This window comes from Nicotiana sylvestris, chromosome 12 (assembly GCF_000393655.2).
Source record: "Nicotiana sylvestris chromosome 12, ASM39365v2, whole genome shotgun sequence".
In the NCBI taxonomy this organism is placed as follows: Eukaryota; Viridiplantae; Streptophyta; class Magnoliopsida; order Solanales; family Solanaceae; genus Nicotiana; species Nicotiana sylvestris.
Window position 1 is genome coordinate 134,679,018 of NC_091068.1, and position 22,901 is coordinate 134,701,918.

General features: G+C 39.0%; 1 protein-coding gene across 1 annotated transcript; it reads right to left on the reverse strand.

The window, feature by feature from the left end:
- Positions 1–22,132, reverse strand: LOC138883780 (uncharacterized). The gene is made up of 5 exons (XM_070164492.1): positions 21,956–22,132; positions 21,263–21,643; positions 20,279–21,186; positions 18,680–19,319; positions 1–315 (listed from the first exon to the last, which is right to left on the reverse strand). Exons 1-5 carry the CDS (start codon positions 22,130–22,132, stop codon positions 1–3), a joined length of 2,421 nt encoding a protein of 806 aa, XP_070020593.1.
- Between the last annotated feature and the right edge of the window lie 769 nt (positions 22,133–22,901).

A 22,901-nucleotide genomic window follows, 5' to 3' on the forward strand; every position in this document is an offset into this window, starting at 1 on the left:
TCACACATCAAAGATCTCAACCTTGAGTATAAAGTTCATTGGCATCTCATGTCTCTTTGATATTGACCCTTGTCTTTGACGTTGGTCACATGCCTTGACCATTTGGTTTGCATCTTCATAGATTGTTGGCCAATAATAGCCACATTCAAGCACTTTTGCTGCAGTATGATTTCCTCCATAAGGACCCCCAACCAGCGAATCATGGCATGCCTTGAGAATTTGCATCACCTCATCTTCTGGAACGCATCGTCGGATGATGTTATCGGCACAATTACGGAACAAGAAGGGTTCTTCCCAATAGTAATGCCTACACTCCTGCAAAAAAAATTTCTTTTGATAAGCTTCCAGACCTTTGTGTAAGGCCCCAAAAAGTTTCGCTAAGTAAATTAGGATTTTGTGGTGCCATATAAGCTAATTATAATATTTTATGTGCTATTAACATGATGGGCATCAATTGGATTTGGTAAATAAGTGTATAAGTCTTATAATATGTCATGTGGGGTCTAATGGGAGGCCTAAGTCTAAGTCAAATTGGAAAATTTCATACTAGGCTAAAATTCTAAATGAGTTCGCACAAGTCCACACTTTGGACGAGCATATCTAAATATATGTAAGGTTTTACGTGGTGAACAACCTATAAAATGAAATTTATTTGAGTCTAGTTTCTAACGCTTCAAATCGTTCGTCATTTGGACATTCCCACACAAAGTTATGATCAAATTACCAAAGGCTGGATTTGCGACCAATTTTGCGATTGCAAAATGACTATGCGGACCGCATATGCGTCGCATAATGAAGTAGTGCGGGGCAAAATATTATGATGTCACATGTTGATTATGCTGTAGCATAATCGATTATGCTGTCGATTATGCTATCACATAATAATTATGCTGCAAGAATGCTGCCCACATTTCAATTATGTTATAGCATAATTGCACCACATATTTGACTTCGGGGGTCATTTTTGGAAATTTTCATATCCGAACCCACTTTGATAAATAAGCTTTGGGTCTTCATTTGGGACCATTTCACACTAAATCTAGAGAGATATGAGAGCATTTTAGAGAGATAAAGAGGGAACCTAGCCTCCTAATCATCAATCTTGCACAAACCCTCAAGAATCAAGCATGCTAATCTCTAGCTCACTATCTTCCGGGTAAGTCCTACTTCTAATATTTCATATATGAGATTATGAGTTCACACATATATTGTGGGGTTTGAAATAGGCCATGCATGTGACACTAAGTTATAGTATGTGGGATTAATGAACTATTTTGGGTAGTTCTTGATGAAACTGGATGAGGGAAGAAGGAATTTCCATTGTAGGACCTTGTAGTATATTTCACATGATTAGGTGTTTGATGAAATTCCTAAGAGAGTTATACCACTGGAAATCCTTCTAAATTATTAATTGATTTCTCTTTCTCCTTATATATTGTTATTGCTAGAGGTGTTGGTGGATTGTAGGAACTTAAGAAAAGCTTAAACAAGGTATGTATGGCTAAAAACCCCTCTTATTAGGAATTGAGCTCCCATGGTGTCCCCACATATGTTGTAAGTCCGGAATTTGATTTATGTAGTATTTGTTATTTCAAAGGATTTGGTGTTGCAAGAATATATGTGAAAGGTGTGTCTCAATATGTTCAATGTGCTATTCTTGGTAAATTGGGGATATGTGAAGAATGAGAGCTATATGCTAAATTGCCTAGATTTCAAGTCAAGTTTAAATTGTGATTATTATGCCGAATCATGAGAATTCTTCTCTATGCTTACAACTTGAATTGCTCTTGTATGTACCCATTATCTTAAATTGCAAGTTTGATGTTGAAAGTGAAAGTGATGTGGAATGTGAGTTATAAAATGTGGCCTAATTTCAATTATGATGTGATAATTGTGGCCCTAAGTGCCTACGAATTGATATATGTAAAATAAAGATTGAAATGATATGATTAATGAGAAAGGAAGAACGCCTTGGTAAGGCGGCCTACCCGATCAGGTCGTGATCGGACGCCATGCCGCACACATGGTGGTATTGTGCTGATATTGAATTTCGGAAAGTGAGAATAAGATTGTGATTAAGGTATATGTCTCAAATAAGGCAAGCTAGCTGATCAAGTCGCGGTCAGACTTCACTCAAGAAAGCGGGGGTATTGTGAATGATGATGAACGGTATTAAATGCCCCAAACTATAGCTATGAAAATTATGTGAAAGCTATGTGATTCCTTTTATTTGATGATGTGGTGATTGTTTAACGCTTTTGTTGAATCATTATGATTTCTTTATTCTTGTATGGTTGTTCTTTCTAATGAGATGGTGTTTAGTTATACATACTAGTGCTATTCGATGCATTAACGTCCCTTTTTCCGGGGGTGCTATGTCTTTAAATGGATGTAGGTGGTTCCATAGCAGGCAGTGGTGGTCGCAGCTAGTGACGCATCTTCTTTTCAGCTGACATGGTGAGCCCCATTTCATTTTGGGGTCCTGTATCAATCCTTTATCATGTACTTTGTATTTTGAGGTATAGTCGAAGCCTTGTTGCCGGCATTTCCATATTACTCTTCAGTTGTATTTAGAGGCTCCGTAGACAGGTTGTGGGTGGTGTTTGATAATGGGGAATTGAGTTAGAAATCTTGATATTTGGCAAAGATTTATAAAAATTTTAATATTGTGATACTTATGAATTAAGCTGCTAATGGAAATAAAATGGAAGTTGTTAATGAAATACTTACAAAGTATGATTAATGGAGTCCATCTCCTATTTATTCATGAATTAGTTTGGGTATAATGAAACCTAACAGGGTTACTCAGTCGAGTTTACTTGGTTAAGCGCCGGTCGCGCTGCTCGGTTTTTGGGGCGTTACAAACTTTGTATCAGAGCCTAAGGTTTTAAATTGTCCTAGGATGTCTAGGAGCCGTGTCTAGTAAAGTACTTCTTATCGGTGTGTTGTCGACCACATCTATAAGTTGGAGGCTATTTGGACATTTAGGAATTTCACCCTTCTTTGATACTCCAGATCGTGCGATAGAACCCAAGATAGGGAGCTAATTTCCTCGTTGTGTCTTATTCTCCAGATGAGTAATCTCGATACCATAATCCATGAGTTTGAAGCATTAAGAAGGGAATGACCCCACCATTGAATCTGAGGGAGATTGCCCAAGCATTTGTTAGGAGTATGTATCGAGCCATGGAGGGATTGGTAGAACTTGTTGCTAAGGGGAGTACCCTTGTTCCTATTAATGTCACTGCACTACCAGATAATGTAGTATATTAGTATGTTACCAACGTGCGTTAAGGATATGGAGTCGAGGGGCATTGATTATGTTATTGCCCTATCAACCTAAATGTCATGACCGAAAAACCGTGGGATGCGACCGTCGCTCAACCGAGTAAACCAGACTGAGCAAGCATCTTAGATTTCATTCTACCCAACCTAGTTCATGAATAAAGAGGGAATGTTATCCCATTTTATCAAAACACTAAACAATCTTCCATTAGAAACTTCTATTTCATTTTCCGTAATGACTTCACTCATAGTTTTCAAAATATTACAAGTTTACAAGTTTAATGAAAAGCATGCTTGTCAAATACTAACATTCCTTGTCCTGAAGCCCAACATCAACCAACACCCACAAACAGTCTACGGAGCCTCTAAATACAATAGAAGAGTAATAGGGAAATGTCGGCAATAAGGCTCCGGCAATACCTCAAAAACGTGATGAGAAAATGAACAAAAGATACATGACATGACCCCGGGATGGAGTGGCGCTCACCAAGACTGCTGGGAAGAGAGTAACGCTACCACTGGCCGATGCTGCCCGCTGTGGACACACCTGTATCATTAAACGATATAGCACCCCAGCAAAAAGGACTTTAGCACTAGTATGTAAGGCTAAAAGTCCCCTTTCAAAATAAAATGTCCATATAAGCAGAGACATCACGTAGAAATATCAAGTCAAAATCAACAATATCCAAATAACCAATTGAAACATAACGATTTTCATGTAAGAAAATAGTATATATATATATTTGGTTGGGAGATCACTAGCACCGATATTACCACCGTCTTTGTTAGAACAGAGTCCAATCACGCCCGATCGACTAGGCTATCTCCCCATGGACAAAGTGGTTTGACATTATGATTCGAAAGAAAATTGTCACAAGAGTAGTACCACCATGTGCTCAACATGGAGTTTGATCTCCACCCGATCAGCTAGGCCGCCTTCCCACATATGTCGTGTGGGTTGGCATTTTCTTTTCCAATTCACAGGTATAGTTTCATCCCACTTTGGGGGAATAGTCACAATTTCACCAATATTTCAATTTCATCCCAAATCACACTCCACTCCTACCCTGGCACGTGTAGTTTCAGGTGTGGAGCTTATGACCCACCCTTCCTCGGTCTTGCTAATGATACTCCCAAAAAAACATTTTTAATTCAATTTAATATTGCACACAATTCTAGTATAAATACATGTATACTAATATAGCAAAAATACAACACTGCTTACCTCAATACCTTTCACACTTTATAGTTTTGATTAATGCTCTTAATCTCTCTCGATACCAATATCTCTTTGCCCCTTTGGGCCTTTCACAAGGTTTATCCTTTTCATGGCATGAAGGCCACATTTTGTTTTCCACATTTTCATCCCTTTATTTTCAAGGATCACCAACCAATATCAATGTACCAAATATTCCGGGAATCATATATTTTCGAATTCAATAGAAATAGAATCATCAAACATAAGGGGTTCTTCCCAAAGAGGGACATGCCAACCAACAATTTAGATACACATTGGAGTTATAAGCAACAATCACTTATGGGCATGGTTCGGGTACAAGACCGTTAGGCCAGTCTATTTTTGAAGTTAGTCCCTAACAGTTGGGTCGAGGCTTATTTCATAATTCGTTTCACATTTTCTCATTCGATTCATTTCCAAACATCCTTATAGTTTATCAACAAATAGGCACATTCAATCAAGGCATTTAGTACATATAAGAGCAACTAAGAACATCAAATAGATCGAATTCTTCTCACTCAATTAGTATACTAACCTTCATTTAAAATGTGACTCGAGGCTATACAATTTTGGTAGGCAAACCACACTTAAACTTACAAAAACAATATGGAATTCACTTCCGAGAGAGAAAGTTTAGCCTACATACCTCGATTGAGCTTTCCTTAAGTCCTACTATACTCCGAGACTCTTAGCAACATCAATCTCTTATGAACATGACAAATCGAACCACAAATTAGAGGGGTGATCATAGTTTTAGCTAATTTGAGCATATTTTAAAACACTAAGTGGGAGTTATGCTTTTAAAACTATTTATGAAAGATCCTACCATCCCTCATCCCATCCTTAGCTCAAAACCTCACCAAATACTTTAAGAACTCATGCATGCAAGATATCCACTCCCATCCTCATGGATTACCCTTCTAATGATCTATCCTAGTTATATCTAGTAATTAAGAGCTTGGGTTATAGAACCTTATCTTTTAGGAAGAAGACCTAGGTGCCTTTCTTGACACATCTTCAAGGTTTAAGCAAGATCTTAGGAGAAATGTTGCTGAATAACCCCTTTTCCCTCTAGGACCCTCTCTCTCTCTTTAAATGCATCAGGAAATAGGCCTAAAATGAAGGGTAGCATATAATATATCAACATGGGGTCGGGTCAGAAAATTAGAAATTCGGATCCCCGGAACAGATCTGCGATCGCATAATTGACATGCGGCCCGCAAAAGGGACCGCAAAATGGCTCCCAAAACATAAACAAACTGCCAAGGTATGCGACAAGAATGCGGTTCGCATACCTATTCTGCGATCACATAATGCACCGCAAAACTTCCACTCACAAAATTCCAAGGAGATTATGTGATGACTATGCGGCCCGCATATTGATTATGTGATCGCATAATTGGCCGCATAGTTGAACTTAAAATTAGCCAACATACTGTCTCACTCTACGGCAGATATGCAGCCCACATTATTGTTATGTGGTCACATAATGGGTCGCAGAAATACACCCTTCGAAAAATATTTTCCTTAACTTTTTAATGCACAGATCAATCAAGCTTGTCGCGAAGAATTTTACGAATTTATAACACATATTCCTAACTTGGCACTACGAGATCTCGGGGTTTGAGCAAAAATTTTCACGGTCCCCCCTTAAGATCATTCGTCCTCGAATAAGGATCATGGCTCGCCCCAAACACCCAACATGACTTACTTCCTTCCTTACATACCTCAAGCTCCCAAATTTCACATGCCCCTCAATTATGGATAGCGGTATACTTATCAAGTGATTCTCCTGCTATTCCCTAATCAATACGTTCAACTACTTATAGTATCCTACCGAGAATTGAGAACTAACTTGTTCATAGTAAACCCTCGAACCTGAATAAGCACTAGACATCATCAATGGCAACAATAGAAGTGAATCTAGAAGCCAAAGGGTAGAAGCCATCTACTGAGAAAAGCCTAATACATTATCGTCCTCTTTCTCTTCCACACCAGATTTATAACCCGCTACCACCAACTCAGTTGGTGTACCAACACTACAATCCTTGCCTCAACACTATTCTTCATTCTACCAACAACAATTGACTCTCCACCTTAGCAGTGCCCCTTTATATTGGATTCGACTCTTCATTCACACCCCAGAAATTCCAAATTTGACTAACTCCCTAAATTTCTGAAAATTTTGCCAGAGCTTCCTTTGTAACTGGGCCCATCTACCTATCAGAGAACCTCAGAAACCCATTTTAAAAATACATCCGTAACTAAGCAACTAGTACAATATACCAATAACACAAATTTTCCACACATCTAACATCTCATTATCAAAGACAATACCTGCACATAAGCTACACATATTTAAGGCATAACACACAGAAAGCACCTCTCGAATCATGACCATATAATATACAATTAAGCGAATAAATATTTTCCCTTCCATGACTCTCAACCTGGTTTAATCCCGGATTGCGATTAGCTACTCCCTATAAGTCGACTATCCATTAATTCCACCTTCAACAATTCTCACTGGAATGATGTACCAAAGATTTGTAATTACCTTCTTAGACATAGCTATATGGAACATCGGAACCATGGAGGGCAACGATACGATAGAGGGGGCATCATACTCATAATTTGACCCATCTTTTCCAAGGTTCCATAACTTCTAAAGTGCACTACACCTACTTTACCCTTAGGGACAATTCCCATAGCATCTTCCTAGAGGGAACCTTGAGAACAACCTGCTTACTTCCTTTAACTCTAAATATTTATGTCGGACACCCGAGTTGAACACTTGGCGACTTTTAACCATTATTCTGTGAGGGGCTAGAATAAATACGACCATAGAGTCCCTATCTAATACGATTAACCATGGAATGACGCTACCTTTTGACATGCTTGAACCCATACCCTTAATAGGTTTACCACGAATAGGAACAATAAGGTTCAAGATTGGACTGGAAGTATTTCAAGAATCCATCAATGTAGATATGTTGAGCGGGGTATTTCATGAGGTTGTATTTTATTTAGGAAACACAAAACTTACTACGGATTATGATGACACGATTAATCATTTCGATGAAATCATTGGTTTGAAACAATGAGGCATGGAGTTTAGATAGCATATCGGCAATAGAATCATTCACGGAGGACTATTTAGGTACGTGCCACCAGTCGACTCCTGGAGTGTAGGGAAGATCAATTTATCAAGAATGAGAATACTCTGGCACCTTGAATGAGATAGGGGTTTCAAAATATGAAGTCGAATTACATTCCTAATATTAATTGACACAAGGAATTTGCGCCACAAGCACATGAGAATGAAATAGCAGTTGAACACTTGTGAGATTACTATAATTCAACCCATTCAACCCTTCCTGATAGTTGATCCTATACGAGAGTATTAAAGATACGACAACTTGCCTTTCAAATTAATATGATATGTGCCAAATCCAAAACATCTAATATGAGCCTTTCACGATTGAATCCACATTGCTAGGACTTATTAAAAATATGGAGGGGGTCATATGTTGGCTGGAGAGGGAATAAACTCTTTTCTATGAGATTGACACGATTCTGTTATCATAGTTCTCCGACTGCGATACTGGGCCACTTCACGGGCAACTTCAACACTAAGAATAAAGTGAGCTACTTATTGTGGAACGATTTAAGTAAGCACGAAAGTCATACTACAATGGGCAAGGAAAATATCTTCTTGTGGCGAATTTGTGAAAACCTCAAATTTCTAGAAACTTATACAGACAAACGATCTACTTCCACTGATATGCACACATATGATAGGAGCTGAGATAGGCTCTCATGTTACTAGTTAGTGAAAATACTTTATGATAATATTGACGAAGAAGCGAAGTGATTATTTGAACCATCGAAGCCATCTACACTAGGGAGAAATGAGCGACTCAAGAAGGGTCACAACATAGGCAAATTTTACGATCGTTCATGCATAAGCACAAGTGAGTAGATGTTATCCATTTGAGTAAAATGATATATAAGAAATTTATCAGATATAGTTCCTTGGTGAGGGTCTAGGAAAGTGAGTGGAAATAGTTACCCTCAGATTCTGACTCAGTTTAGGAAATCATCATAGAACTCAATTCCTTACGAGGTTGCAAGTAAGATAATTGTACTAAAGAGGCTTCATGAATAATACATCTCGCTCAAAGGGTAGATACACAGAATGGACCATAAGGTCGCCCTGACTCTACCCCAAATTCCATAGCAATACAAGGATTGATATATGACAAAGCAAAGCCAGAGTCAATAAGGGATACTCATCATGAGATTGAAAAGTCTGCATACCTGTAACCATACCTAAGAAAGCTTCCGACCCTTGATGCCCCCTCCTAGCATAGAACCCGTTGGGCCCTCCCGAGCTCTGAACACCACCCTCAACTGCTCTACGTCCCGAAGGCGCTACATATGAAGTAGTTGTAGAACTGGTGGGCTGCGCCATACCCCTGCCCATGATCTGGCGAGATGAGTGACAATCTCTTTGAAGATGACCCGGCATACCACATATGTAGCATACATTAGTACCATAGCGACATACTCTGATATTTCCCACATTTCACACAATGTGGATAAGGTCCACTAAACTGACTCGCCCCACCGACCTGATACTCACCATTTTTGCGTACATTATAAACTTCCATCTTATCCTTCCTCTAAGCTTCTAATGCGGGAGTACCAATTCCAGTATTGGTTTGCTGTGCGGGACCTTGGAATTGCCCTAATCTACCACCCTAAACACGTTGCTGGGCACACTCACAACACTTCGTTAAATGTTCCTTCCCACATACCGGGTAGACCGCGATAGGTGTACCCAACATAGGGCATTTATTCTTCTTGTGCCCCCTCTTTCCACAACCATAACATATCTCGACGGTCATCCAACATCTCCCCAAGTGACGCTTCTTGCAAACTAAACAATTTAGCTTATTAGCACCAACAACCCACTTTCATTTCTTAGATGTTCTCACTACACGCTCTAGTGGTGCGGCGACATTGGCAGGGACAAGGACACTTCCCTTAGCAATAAGTTCTTCCAATCCTTGCACAGCTTGATGCATCCTCCCTACGAAATCATGCGCAATCTCCCCCAAATTTAATGGCGGGGTTATTCCTTCCTCGCTTCTTCGGACTCATGGATTACTCATCTGGAAAATGGGACATAACAAGGAAATTAGATCTCTATCCCGATCTCTATAGCACGATCCGGAATATCAAAGAAGGGTGGAATTTCCTAAATGTCCAAATAGCCTCCAACTTATACATGTGGTCGACAACACACCGATAAGAAGGACTCTACTAGACACAACTCCGAGACATCCTAGGATACTTTAAAATCTTAGGCTCTGATACCAAGTTTGTCATGACCCAAAAACCGTGGGACGCGACCGGCGCTCAACCAAGTAAACCCGACTGGGCAAGACTGTTAGATTTCATTCTACCCAACCTAGTTCATGAATAAAGAGGGAATGTTATCCCATTGTATCAAAACACTAAGAAATCTTCCATTAGAAACTTCCATTTCATTTTCCGTAATGACTTCATTCATAGTTTTCAAAATATTACAAGTTTACAAGTTTAATGAAAAGCATGCTTGTCTAATACTAACATTCCTAGTCCTGAAGCCCAACATCAACCACCACCTACAAATAGTCTACGGAGCCTCTAAATATAATAGAAGAGTAATAGGGAAATGCCAGCAATAAGGCTCCGACTATACCTAAAAAACGTGATGAGAAAATGAACAAAAGATACATGACATGACCCCAGGATGGAGTGGGGCTCACCAAGACTGCTGGGAAGAGAGTACCGCTACCACTGGCCGATGCCACCCGCTGTGGAACCACCTGTATCATTAAATGATACAGCACCCCCGGCAAAAAGGACGTTAGCGCCGTCGAATAGCACTAGTATGTAAGGCTAAAAGTCCCCTTTCAAAATAGAATGTCCATATAAGCAGAGACATCACGTAGAAATAGCAAGTCAAAATCAACAATATCCAAATAACCAATTAAAACATAACGATTTTCAAGTAAGAAAATAGTATATATATTTTTGGTTGGGAGATCACTAGCACCGATATTACCACCGTCTTTGTTAGAACGGATTCCAATCATGCCCGATCGGCTAGGAAATCTCCCCACGGACAATGTGGTTTAACATTATGATGCGAAAGAAAGTTGTCACAAGAGTAGTACTACTATGTGTGCAACATGGAGTTTGATCTCCACCCGATCAGCTAGGCCGCCTTCCCACATATGCCGTGTGGGTTGGCTTTTTTTTTCAATTCACAGGTATTAGTTTCATCCCACTTTGGGGGAATAGTCACAATTTTACCAATATTTCACTTTCATCCCAAATCACACTCCACTCCTACACTGGCACGTGTAGTTTCAGGTGTGGGCCTTATGACGCACCCTTCCTCGGTCTTGCTAATGATACTCCCAAAAAAACATTTTTGATTCAATTTAATACTGCACACAGTTGTAGTATAACTACAACTATTATAAGCAACAATCACTTATGGGCATGGTTCTGGTACAAGACCTTTAGGCCATTCTATTTTTGAAGTTAGTCCCTAACAGTTGGGTCGAGGCTTATTTCTCAATTCATTTCACATTTTCTCATTCGATTCATTCCCAAACATCCTTATTATTTATCAACAAATAGGCACATTTAATCAAGGCATTTAGTACATATAAGAGCAACTAGGAACATCAAATAGATTGAATTCTTCTCACCCAATTAGTATACTAACCTTCATTTAAAATTTGACTCGAGGCTATATAATTTTTGTAGGCAAACCACACTTAAACATACAAAAACAATATGGAATTCACTTCCGAGAGAGAAATTTTAGCATACATACCTCGATTGAGCTTTCCTTAAGTCCTACTATACTCCGAGACAATTAGCAACGTCAATTTCTTAGGAACATGACAAATCGAACCACAAATTAGAGGGGTGATCATAGTTCTAGCTCATTTGAGCATATTTTCAAACACTAAGTTGGAGTTATGCTTTTAAAACTATTTATGAAAGATCCTACCATCCCTCATCCCGTCCTTATCTCAAAACCTCACCAAATACTTTAAGAACTCATGCATGCAAGATATCCACTCCAATCCTCATGGATTACCCTTCTAGTGGTCTATCCTAGTTATATCTAGTAATTAAGAGCTTGGGTTATAGAACCTTACCTTTTAGGAAGAAGACCTAGGTGCCTTTCTTGACAAATCTTTAAGGTTTAAGCAAGATCTTAGGAGAAATGTTGATGAAGAACCCCTTCTGCCTCTAGGACCCTCTCTCTCTCTCTAAATGCATCAGGAAATAGGCCTAAAATTAAGGGTAGCATATAATATATCGACATGGGTCGGGTCAGAAAATTAGAAATTTGGAGCCGCGGAACAGATCTGTGATCGCATATGCGATCACATAATTGACATGTGGCATTCAAAAGGGACCGCGAAATGGCTCCCAAAACATAAACAAACTGTCCGGGCATGCGACAAGAATGCAATCCGCATACCTATTCTGCGGTCGCATAATGCACCGCAGAACTGCCACTCACAAAATTTCAAGGAGATTATGCATTGACTATACGGCCCGCATATTGATTATGCGATCACATAATTGGCCGCATAGTTGTCCTTAATATTAGCCAACATACTATCTCACTATGCGGCAGATATGCGGCCCGCATTGCTGTTATGCGGTCGCAGAAATGCACCCTTCTGAAAAACATTTTCCTTAATTTTTTAATGCACAGATCAATCCAAAGGGTTCGAACCGCGGTCAGCTTGCTCGCCGCGAAGAATTTCACGAATTTTTAACACATATTCCTAACTTGGCACTACGAGATCTCGGGTTTTGAGCAAAAATTTTCACGGGGCCTTACACTAAAGTCACAAAGTAAGTCACTCCGTAGTACGTCATTATGAACAACACAAAAACTTTACTCATTGCATGTCTACATCCATATTGAAGTGTCCTAATAAATGTGGTTTTAATAAGATGTGAGTTACAAAAACTTGTGTGTACCTACTCCTTGAAGGAGACATATTGTTCGTGAATCCGCTCTATCACAAATTCTCTTATTTACATCCTCTTGTGGAATTAAGTTCTATAAATACGTCTTTGAATGGAGTTATAACTCTAGGATTCCACTTTCTTTCTTAAATTCTCAACAGGGGACTACATCCGATGAATTTGCTACAAAATCGTTTTATGGACAAGTCTGCTCATTTGTGCCTATGCATGCACCGTCGTAAAGTTTACCTATGTGGTGTCAAGTTCCATGTAAAGTATCCCAGTGTTGCGATCCTTCTCGAGTCACTCTTTTACTCACTTGTGTATATGGCTTATATGGTTTGAACAGTCACTCTACTCTCTTGCGAGTATCATCATGAAAGTTTCTCACTATCTAGTAACATAAGAGCATACCTTAACACCTATCACATGAGTGCATGTCAATCAAAATGTCCACCATGTGCATAAAGTCTCTCTGAAAATTGAGATCCTCACATCTCCGTCATAGGAAGATCGTGTGTCGCCATCTTAGTATAACTTTCGTGTCAACTTAGGACATCCCGCAGTAAGTAGCTCGCTTTGTTCCTAGTATTGTGGTTGCCTGTGGCGTGGTCGTGTATTGCAGTTGGGAGTTAATATAGCAGAAGCATGTCCAGCTCATAACAAATGTTTATTTTCTCTTTACACCTCCACAACATGTGTTAATTGTGCTCCTTAGTTAGTGAATTCATTGTTCTAGTTTCCCAACACTTGTTCGATTACCATGAGAGAACATATCCTTCTATGTGTCATTGTAACACTTTCTTTCTCATAAGGACCCTTACTAGGCTCTCCATCAAGACCAAGTGCACCTTTGATCATAGCACAACGCTTGTTTCTCAGGTTTTTCTGTCTTTCATTAGCATCTGGGTATTTGTCAAGTCAAAATCCATGGAGAACTCATTATGAAAACCTGTAAACCTTACATGATTATTTTATACTATCTTATTGGGTTCCCACCTGATTTCAAGTTCATCAAGGGTTGATAACATGCCATAATTGTTGAGATTGAATGATCTCATTTCGATAATGGATTATCTACACATATTCTAGTCCAACGATCTGCTTATCAGTCTGACTCTCACTTTTTGGTTTTGGTTTGACCAAGGAGCAATACATCTAGTAACACATTCATATGTCAAAGACTTTCTCTCAATCCAGTCTTATAGCATCTCCCACTGTGGCTGGTAATAACTGGTTGTGTAGAAGTGTGTTGTAGTGCTTCATTGTGGAGTATAGTTTCTAAACATAATTGGATTTTTGTATTCTGGAGCTATACATCACGTGACTACATACAGAGATATTCTTTCAAAAATTCAGCTTCTCGTAATCCCTTATATTACCACCCTTCTTAGTGGTTACAATGTAAAGAATACTTCCATAGGCTCTCTCACTTTCTTTTCATTTACCTTGCATCATGTGTCGTTTCTCCATATTTTTCAATACGATCTTATCTCATTTTCTCGGCTAGCTATCCAACTATATGATTCGATTCAATTCATCTCACTTTTATGTACTCTACAAGCCCCCTTTTCAAAAAAATAGAGACACTGGAAGTGGGTAAATTGTCCTTTACTATAGACTTCTAATGTCTTCAACTCAGTTTAAGCGTGTTGGTTCCAAATGGTGCTCATTAGTTTTGCCGACCTACTATCTATTTAATCAAATAACTCTCATTGTAAATTTCACTTATGTTTTATGGCATCAAAGAGGAAGTCTTATAGTATCAAGGATGGGCACATATTCCTTTTGTTAGAATAAATAAATATTGCTCGTATTCCTTGTAGATGTTATTCTAACAACCATTTACATGCTCTGCTTGTCCTTGTGAGTAGATAACCCAGGTTAATTTTCCCCGTTAAATACATTAAGATGTCTCATTGTTTCAAACTTATTCATGTGGACACATTAAGGCCTTATTCTACACCAACTCGTAATGGTTTTAAGTACTTTCTCACCATTGTTAACGATTTTCTAGGGCTACATGGGCTTGTCTCATGGGTTCCAAAAGTAATGATTTCCCTTATGTTCAAGCTTATATTTCCATAATTTCAAACTAAAGTGCATACCTTTTTCAAAAGTCTTAAATGGGTCGGATTGTATGGGTTATGTGGCCTTCAGCTCACTCGGCTTCTAGGATTATTGACGATGTCATTGTCATGTGCGGGGATTTTTGCTACCCTTGGTATTCCACCTTCCTAGGTGGATAGGAGTGTTATTTGTCTTTCTCCTCGGATCATCATGTTACCCATTAGAACCCCTCTAACCAATACATGATTTCGTCCCAATATTAAGATGTCCTAGCTATGTGGTTTCACTCGTGAAAGGTTGAGATTAGATGCCTTCAGATTTTTGCACATATCATAAGAATATTGATTTGGAATACAAGTTGTTGTATCTTTAGTTCTCTCATATAGTATCAATTATCAGGAAGGGTTAAGCTGTTTGAAACATGATAATCTCATAAGTGTTCAACTTCTTTTCATCCTCATAGGCTTATGGCATAGATTCCTTGTGTCAATTAACGATAGGAGTGTAATTCAATTTCATGTTCTTTGAAACCCATATCGCATTCAAGGTGCCAGAGTATTCTCCTTCCTAATAAACTGATTTTCCCTACACTCCAGGAGACGACTGGGTCACGTACTTGAATATTCCTCCTTAATGATTCCTATTGCCAATGTACTAGTTACCCATATGCCTCATTTGTCTAATAATTAATGTTCAAAATAATTAACCATATCAGTATTGTTAGTACTACTTTTCGTGTCTATTAGCATATAACCTCACGAAATACTCTGCTTAGCACACTAATGGATTCCTGGATAATTCCAACCTGATCTTAAATTCTGTTGCTCCTCATTGTATTAAATCTAGTGGGTATTGAAGGTTCAAATATGTCAAAAAGGAAGCATCCCCATGTGATCACATATATTCGATAGGTAATTTTATGGTCACTTTATGATAGCACATCTTAGAGTAATTGTTGAAGGTCATCAAAGGTTTAGTGTGGGTGTTCGTATAGAGATTTAGAATTGTGGAGGGTGAGCAGTTTATTCTCAATATTTTCCCTTGAAGACGTTATGTGAGTTGATAATAAAGGTTGCATAAGTTTATTTCACATTAGGCCGAACTAGGACTATGAAGTTCCCCATAGTTGTTCCCCATATATTGTGTTTTCACATGTTTATGCCTAAGAAGGTAGTTGGATATCCTTTATGTATCATTCTAATAAAAATTATTGAAGGTGAAGTTAATGGATAGTTAGCTTATGTGAGGTATCTAGTTGTCATCCTTGTTAGATAATTTTGGATGTTGGGGTGTTTCCGTGAATGTGTTTTGGCAAAGTCTGTAAGTCGAGGAGGACACCTTGAAGGCCGAAAGTGTCGTGGAAAGAAAACATTTTCGCTTGATTGTGTAACAATTAGTTTCGATTTGAAAAGTACTTTATAGGTGTTATGATTTAAAAATGTGCAGTCTATATTTAGGTATAATTATGTTAATGTAGCGCTTGTAATGGTAAGATTAGTGTTATGAAAATATACATTGTGATGCTTTGTCGAGTTGTGGATGAGTTGTTAGGGTGTTTTGGTGGTTCTATGGCAGGTGGATAGGCCTAGTTACAAAAGAGATGCTGGAAAAATTTCTGAAAAGTTGGGAGTTAGTCAAAATTTAGGGACTTGAGGTAGGTTAGAAAAGAGATATATTATGTTAAGTGTTTGGGTAGGACTCTACTCCTCATTCGAGGATGAATGATCCTAAGGGGGGAGAATGTAAGGCCCCGAAAAGTTTCGCTAAGTAAATTAGGATTTCGTGGTACCATATAGGCTAATTATAATATTTTATGTGCTATTAATATGATGGGAATCAATTGGATTTGGTAAATAAGTGTATAAGTCTTATAATATGTCATGTGGGGTCTAATGGGAGGCCTAAGTCTAAGTCAAATTGGAAAATTTCATACTATGCTAAAATTCTAAATGAGTTCGCACAAGTCCACACTTTGGATGAGCATATCTAAATATAAATATATATATATATATATATATATATATATATATATATATATATATATATATATATATATATATAGGTTTTACGTGGTGAACAACCTATCCAATGAAAGGTCTTTGAGTCTCGTTTCTAACGCTTCAAACCATTCATCATTTGAACATTCCTACACAAAGTTATGATCAAATTACCAAAGGCTGGATTTGCGACCAATTTTGCGATCGCAAAATGACTATGCGGACCGCATATGTGTCGCATAATGACGCAGTGTCGGGCAAAATATTATGTTGTCGCATGTTGGTTATGCTATCGAGTATGCTATCACATAATGATTATGCTACAAGAATGCTGCCCACATTTCGATTTTGCTATATCATAATTGCACCACTTATTTGACTTCGGGGGTCATTTTTGGAAATTTTCATATCCGAACCTACTTCAATAAATAAGCTTTGGGGCTTCATTTGGGACTATTTTTCACTAAATCTAGAGAGATGTGATAGCATTTTAGAGAGAGAAAGGGGGAACCTAGCCTCCTAATCATCAATCTTGCACAAACCCTCAAGAATCAAGCATGCTAATCTCTATCTCACTATCTTCTGGGTAAGTCCTACTTCTAATATTTTATATATGAGATTATGAGTTCAAAAATATATTGTGGAGTTAGAAATAGGCACTTCATGTGACACTAAGCTATAGTATGTGGGATTAATGAACTATTTTAGGTAGTTCTTGATGAAATTGGATGAGGGAAGAAGGAATTTCCATTGTAGAACCTTGTAATCTATTTCACATGATTAGCTATTTGATGAAATTCCTAAGAGAGTTATACCATGGGAAATCCTTCTAAATTATTAATTGATTTCGCTTTCTCCTTATAGATTGTTATTGCTAGAGGTGTTGGTGGATTGTAGAAACTTAAGAAAAGCATAAACAAGGTATGTATGGCTGAAAACCCCTCTTCTTAGAAATTGAGCTCCCATGGTGTCCCCGCATATGTTGTAAGTCCGGAATTTGATTTATGTAGTATTTGTTATTTCAAAGGATTTGGTGTTGCAAGAATATATGTGAAAGGTGTGTCTCAATGTGTTCAATGTTCTATTCTTGGTAAATTGGGGATATGTGAAGAACGCCTTGGTAAGGCGGCCTACCCGATCAGGTCGTGATCGGACGCCATGCCGCACACATGGTGGTATTGTGCTGATATTAAATTCCAGAAAGTGAGAATGAGATTGTGATTGAGGTACATGTCTCAAATGAGGCAACCTAGCCGATCGGGTCGTGATCGGACTCCGCTCAATAAAGTAGTGGTATTGTGAATAATGATGAACGGTATTAAATGCCCCAAACTAAAGCTATGGAAATTATGTGAAAGCTATATGATTCCTTTTATTTGATGATGTGGTGATTGTTTAAAGCTTTTGTTGAATCCTTATGATTTCTTTGTTCTTGTATGGTTGTTCTTTCTAATGAGATGGTGCTTAGTTATACATACTAGTGCTATTTGATGGCACTAACGTCCCTTTTGTCGGGGGCGCTACGTCTTTAAATGCATATAGGTGGTTCCATAGCAGGCAGTGGTGGTCAAAGCTAGTGATGCATCTTCCTTTCAGGTGATATGGTGAGCCCCACTTCATTTCGGGGTCCTATATCAATTTTTTATCATGTACTTTGTATTTTAAGGTATAGCCGGAGCCTTGTTACCGGCATTTCCATATTACTCTTCAGTTGTATTTAGAGGCTCTGTAGACAGGTTGTGGGTGGTATTTGATAATGGTGAATTGAGTTAGAAATCTTGATATTTGGCAAAGATTTATAAAACTTGCAATATTTTGAGAATTATGAATTAAGCTGCTAATGGAAATAAAATGGAAGTTGTTAATGAAATACTTACAAAGTATGATTAATGGAGTCCATCTCCTATTTATTCATGAATTAGTTTGGGTAGAATAAAACCTAACAGGCTTGCTCAGTCGGGTTTACTCAGTTGAGCGCCGGTCGTGCTCCTCGGTTTTTGGGGCGTGACACTTCGGGAACAAGTTCATTAACCAAGAAGTTAGAGATGTCGGCATACCAAGGAGCAAAAGTGTTAGATAATGCCAAAATGTGTTCATCTGGGAAAGCATCGTTGATTTCAAGATCTTTCTTTTGTCTCCCTGCCTCTTCAAGCCTTGATAGGTGGTCCACCACTTGATTTTCCGTCCCTTTTCGATCTTTGACTTTGAAGTCAAACTCTTGCAACAACAGGACCCACCGAATCAACCTAGCCTTTGCATCCTTCTTTGCCATAAGATAGCGAAGAGCAGTATGGTCTGTGTACACTATCACCTTGGATCCCAACAAATAAGCCCAGAATTTCTCAAAGTCATAGAAAATGGCAAGAAGTTCTTGCTCAGTCACCCTATAATTCATTTGCGCGCCATTGAGTGTCTTGCTTGCATAATAGACAAGGTGAAGAACCTTGTTATGATGTTGGCCAAGCACTGCCCCAATAGCTACACCATTGGCATCACACATGAGTTCGAAGGGAATAGACCAATCGGGTGTGGCAATAATAGGTTCCATGGTGAGCTTTTGTTTCAATTCCTCAAAATCTTTGAGGCACTTCTCGTCAAATACAAATTTTGCATCTTTCTCAAAGAGTTTGCACATGGGATTTGCAATTTTAGAAAAATCCTTGATGAAACGCCTATAGAAGACGGCATGCCCCAAAAAACTTCAGACACCTTTAACTGAAGTAGGTGGAGGAAGCTTGAAAATGATGTTGATCTTTGCCCGGTCAACCTCTATGCCTTGTTTGGAAATTTTGTGGCCCAAAACAATGCCCTCGTTCACCATGAAGTGGCATTTCTGCTAGTTTAGCACAAGGTTTGTTTCTTCACATCTCTTAAGCACTTGTCGAAGGTTGTCTAGACAATGCTCAAAAGAATCATCTACTACTGAGAAATCGTCCATGAATACCTCTAAGAAATCATCCACCATAACGGAGAATATTGACATCATACACCTTTGAAAGTAGCTGGAGTGTTGCATAGCCCAAATGGCATCCGGCTAAATGCAAACGTCCCATATGGACGAGTGAATGTTGTCTTTTCCTGATCTTCCAATACAATATTGATTTGGTTGTAGCCGGAGTATCCATCCAATAAGCAGTAGAATGACCTTCCCGCTAGCCGATCAAGCATTTGATCAAAAAAAGGCATAGGGAAGTGGTCCTTGAATGTAGCACTGTTTAGCTTCCGGTAATCCATATACACCCTCCATACAGTCACCGTTCTTGTTGGGATGAGCTCATTTTTATCATTTTCAATTACGGTCATGCCTCCCTTTTTCGGCACACATTGTACTGGACTTACGTAAGAACTATCGGCAATGGGGTAGACTACCCTGGCATCCAACCACTTAATGATCTCTTTCTTTACCACTTCCTACATGGAAGGGTTCAACCTTCGTTGATGCTCCACACTTGGTTTACTCTCATTCTCTAATTGGATCTTGTGTTCGCAAATTCCACGAGAATCCCTCAGATGTCCGCAATTGTCCACACAATACTTGCCTATGCTCCTTCAAGACATTCAACAATTGTTCTACCTGCACATCATTCAACAAAGAAGACACAATTACCGATTTGAGCCAAGAAATTTATACCTCGAGTGTGGTGGAAGTGGTTTGAACTCTAGTTGCGGTGGCTCAATAATAGAAGGCTTTGCGGGAGAAGTGGCTCTATTCTCCAAGTCGAGGGAGAGATTCTTCAGAGCATAAGTGTAGGACCCAAGCCCTTCCAATGCATTGACTGATTCCATGTACCCATCTATATCTTCACCATCGAAGTTTACCAAAATAGCCACCAACGCGTCACCGAGGCATTGTTCTTCCATCTTTATTTCAACCGCATCTTCCACTTCATCAACAACATCAATCACCGAGATGATTTCATACTCATGTGGTAGTTTCATACCCTTTCTTGCTTGGAATGTAACCTCTTCATCATTCACACGGAATTTGATCTCATTCTGTTCTGAATCCATTAGTGCTCTTCTTGTGGCAAGGAATGGTCTCCCCGAGATGATAAGGATCTCTTTGTCAACTGCACAATCAAGTATTACGAAATCGGTGGGTAGATGGAACTCTCCCACCTGCACAAGCACATCATCGACATTTCCCACCGTTCTCTTTATGTAACGATCGGCCATTTGCAACCTCATACTTATAGGCCTTGGCATACCTAACCCCGCTTGATTATAAATAGCAAGAGGCATTAAGTTTATGCTAGCCCCATTATCACAAAGAGCTCCTGCAAAATCACGCACCCTAATAGTGCATGGAATGATGAAAACTCCCGGGTCTTCTTTCTTTTGAACGGTGGTTGTTGTAATGATGGAACTAACCCAGTGAGTCACATTCACCACTTCATTCTTGGTGGTTATCTTCTTGGTAATCAAGTCTTTCAAATACTTAGCAAAACCTGGCATCTTTTGAAATGCTTCCAGAAATGGAATATTCACCGATAACTGCTTGAGAATGTCATAGAACTTTTCGAGTTTGCTATCATCAACCTTCATAGCAAGTCTTTAAGGGAAAAGGAGGAAGAGGTCTAGGAATAGGTGGTAGAGTTTTTGATATCTCTTTTACCTTTTCCTTTACCTCTTCCCGGTTTACTTCTTGCACTTTCAACTCTTTTGGAACCCTTTTAGCTTCAACAACAATTGACTCTTCAACTTGTGCGTCAACCTCTTGTTCGGACTCTTCCACTTCAACCACTTGTTCGTTCTCTCCTTGATGTACCTTCCCACTCCGAGTAGTAATTGCCATGCAATGAGAAGTTGGACCATTCCCACTACCCTTTGGGTTCACAATTGTGTCACTTGGACGTGTCCCTTTTTGCTTCAGATTTTGTTCCCTAGAAAGATCTCTAATTTGCATCTCCAATTTTTGAATGGATGCAGTATGAGAACCAACAAGCTCGGTCATATTCCGTATTGAAGTGTCAGACCTCTCTTGATTTTGCAATACCTATTCAAGCATGCTTTCCAAATTGGAATCACTTGAAGAACCCTGGTTTGAATATTGACCCTTCGATAGAACATAAGGGTTTGAACTCCGATTTGAGAAGTTGTTGTTGTTATTCCAATTTCCTTGATTTTAGCTACCTTGGCCATTTCGCCACTGTTGGTTGCCTTGCCCTTGCGGTTTAGGCCTCCATTGATTTTGTTTTCCCCGACCTTGGTATTGTTGCCTTTGATAGCCTCCTTGAGAGTTGTTGACATAGTTGCCTACCTCATAATCTTCACTTTATGATGGTTAAACATCTTCCACCATATTTACCTTCTTCGTTTGGCTTTCAATGAACATTTTTGTCAACACATTGACATTGATAACAAGCCCTGCAATTACTTGATCTCTTTCTTGATTCTCCTTAATCATGTTGGTCAATGAGGGATAACCATATGCAATTCCACATGTGGTGTCCTCTGAGTGCCAAGCTTGATTATGTTTTGCCATTTTGTCAAGGAATTGTGTGATCCTTGCGAATGTCTTATCCATAAAAAATCCATCAGCTGCATTATTGGCTATAGATTAGTTCATAGCATCTAAACCCATGTAGAATTTCTCCAACAAGATAGAATCCGAAAAATCATGATTGGGAGACCTCACCAAATATAACTTGAATCGATCCCATGCCTCATGTAGATGTTCTCCTGGTACTTGTTTGAAAAAGAAAAATTTATCCTGGAGCTCAGATTTCTTACTTTGCGGGAACCATTTAGCTAAGAATACTCGGTCAATTTCAGACCAAGAATGAATGGAATTTGGTGGCATATTTTGAAGCTATTTCCTTGCATCCCCAGCAGGTGAGTACTTGAACACCCTCAACCTTAGGGCATCATCAGAGACATTGTTCTGCTTATGCATCGTGCACACACCCAAGAAGTTTCTAAGATGTTGTGTCGGATCATCATCAGTGGAATTCCTGAAAACCCACTCCGCTTTTAGCATTAGGATTAAACTATGTTCCACCTTGAAAGTTGCAGCGCCAACTATCGGAGGTACAATAGCATTTGTATCCTCGATGTACTCATCTATGTCCGCAAAAGGATTTTCTTCCATTTCTTCCTTATATTCGGCCATGTTGTCCTATCAACACCAAGCAAAACAAGTAAAGTGTGATGGAATAGAATAAGACGTAAAGTAAAGCACACACTAATTAGTAATTTCAAAACCGTATTCCTCGGTAACGGTGCCAATTTTGATGACGTCCAAATCCACTACT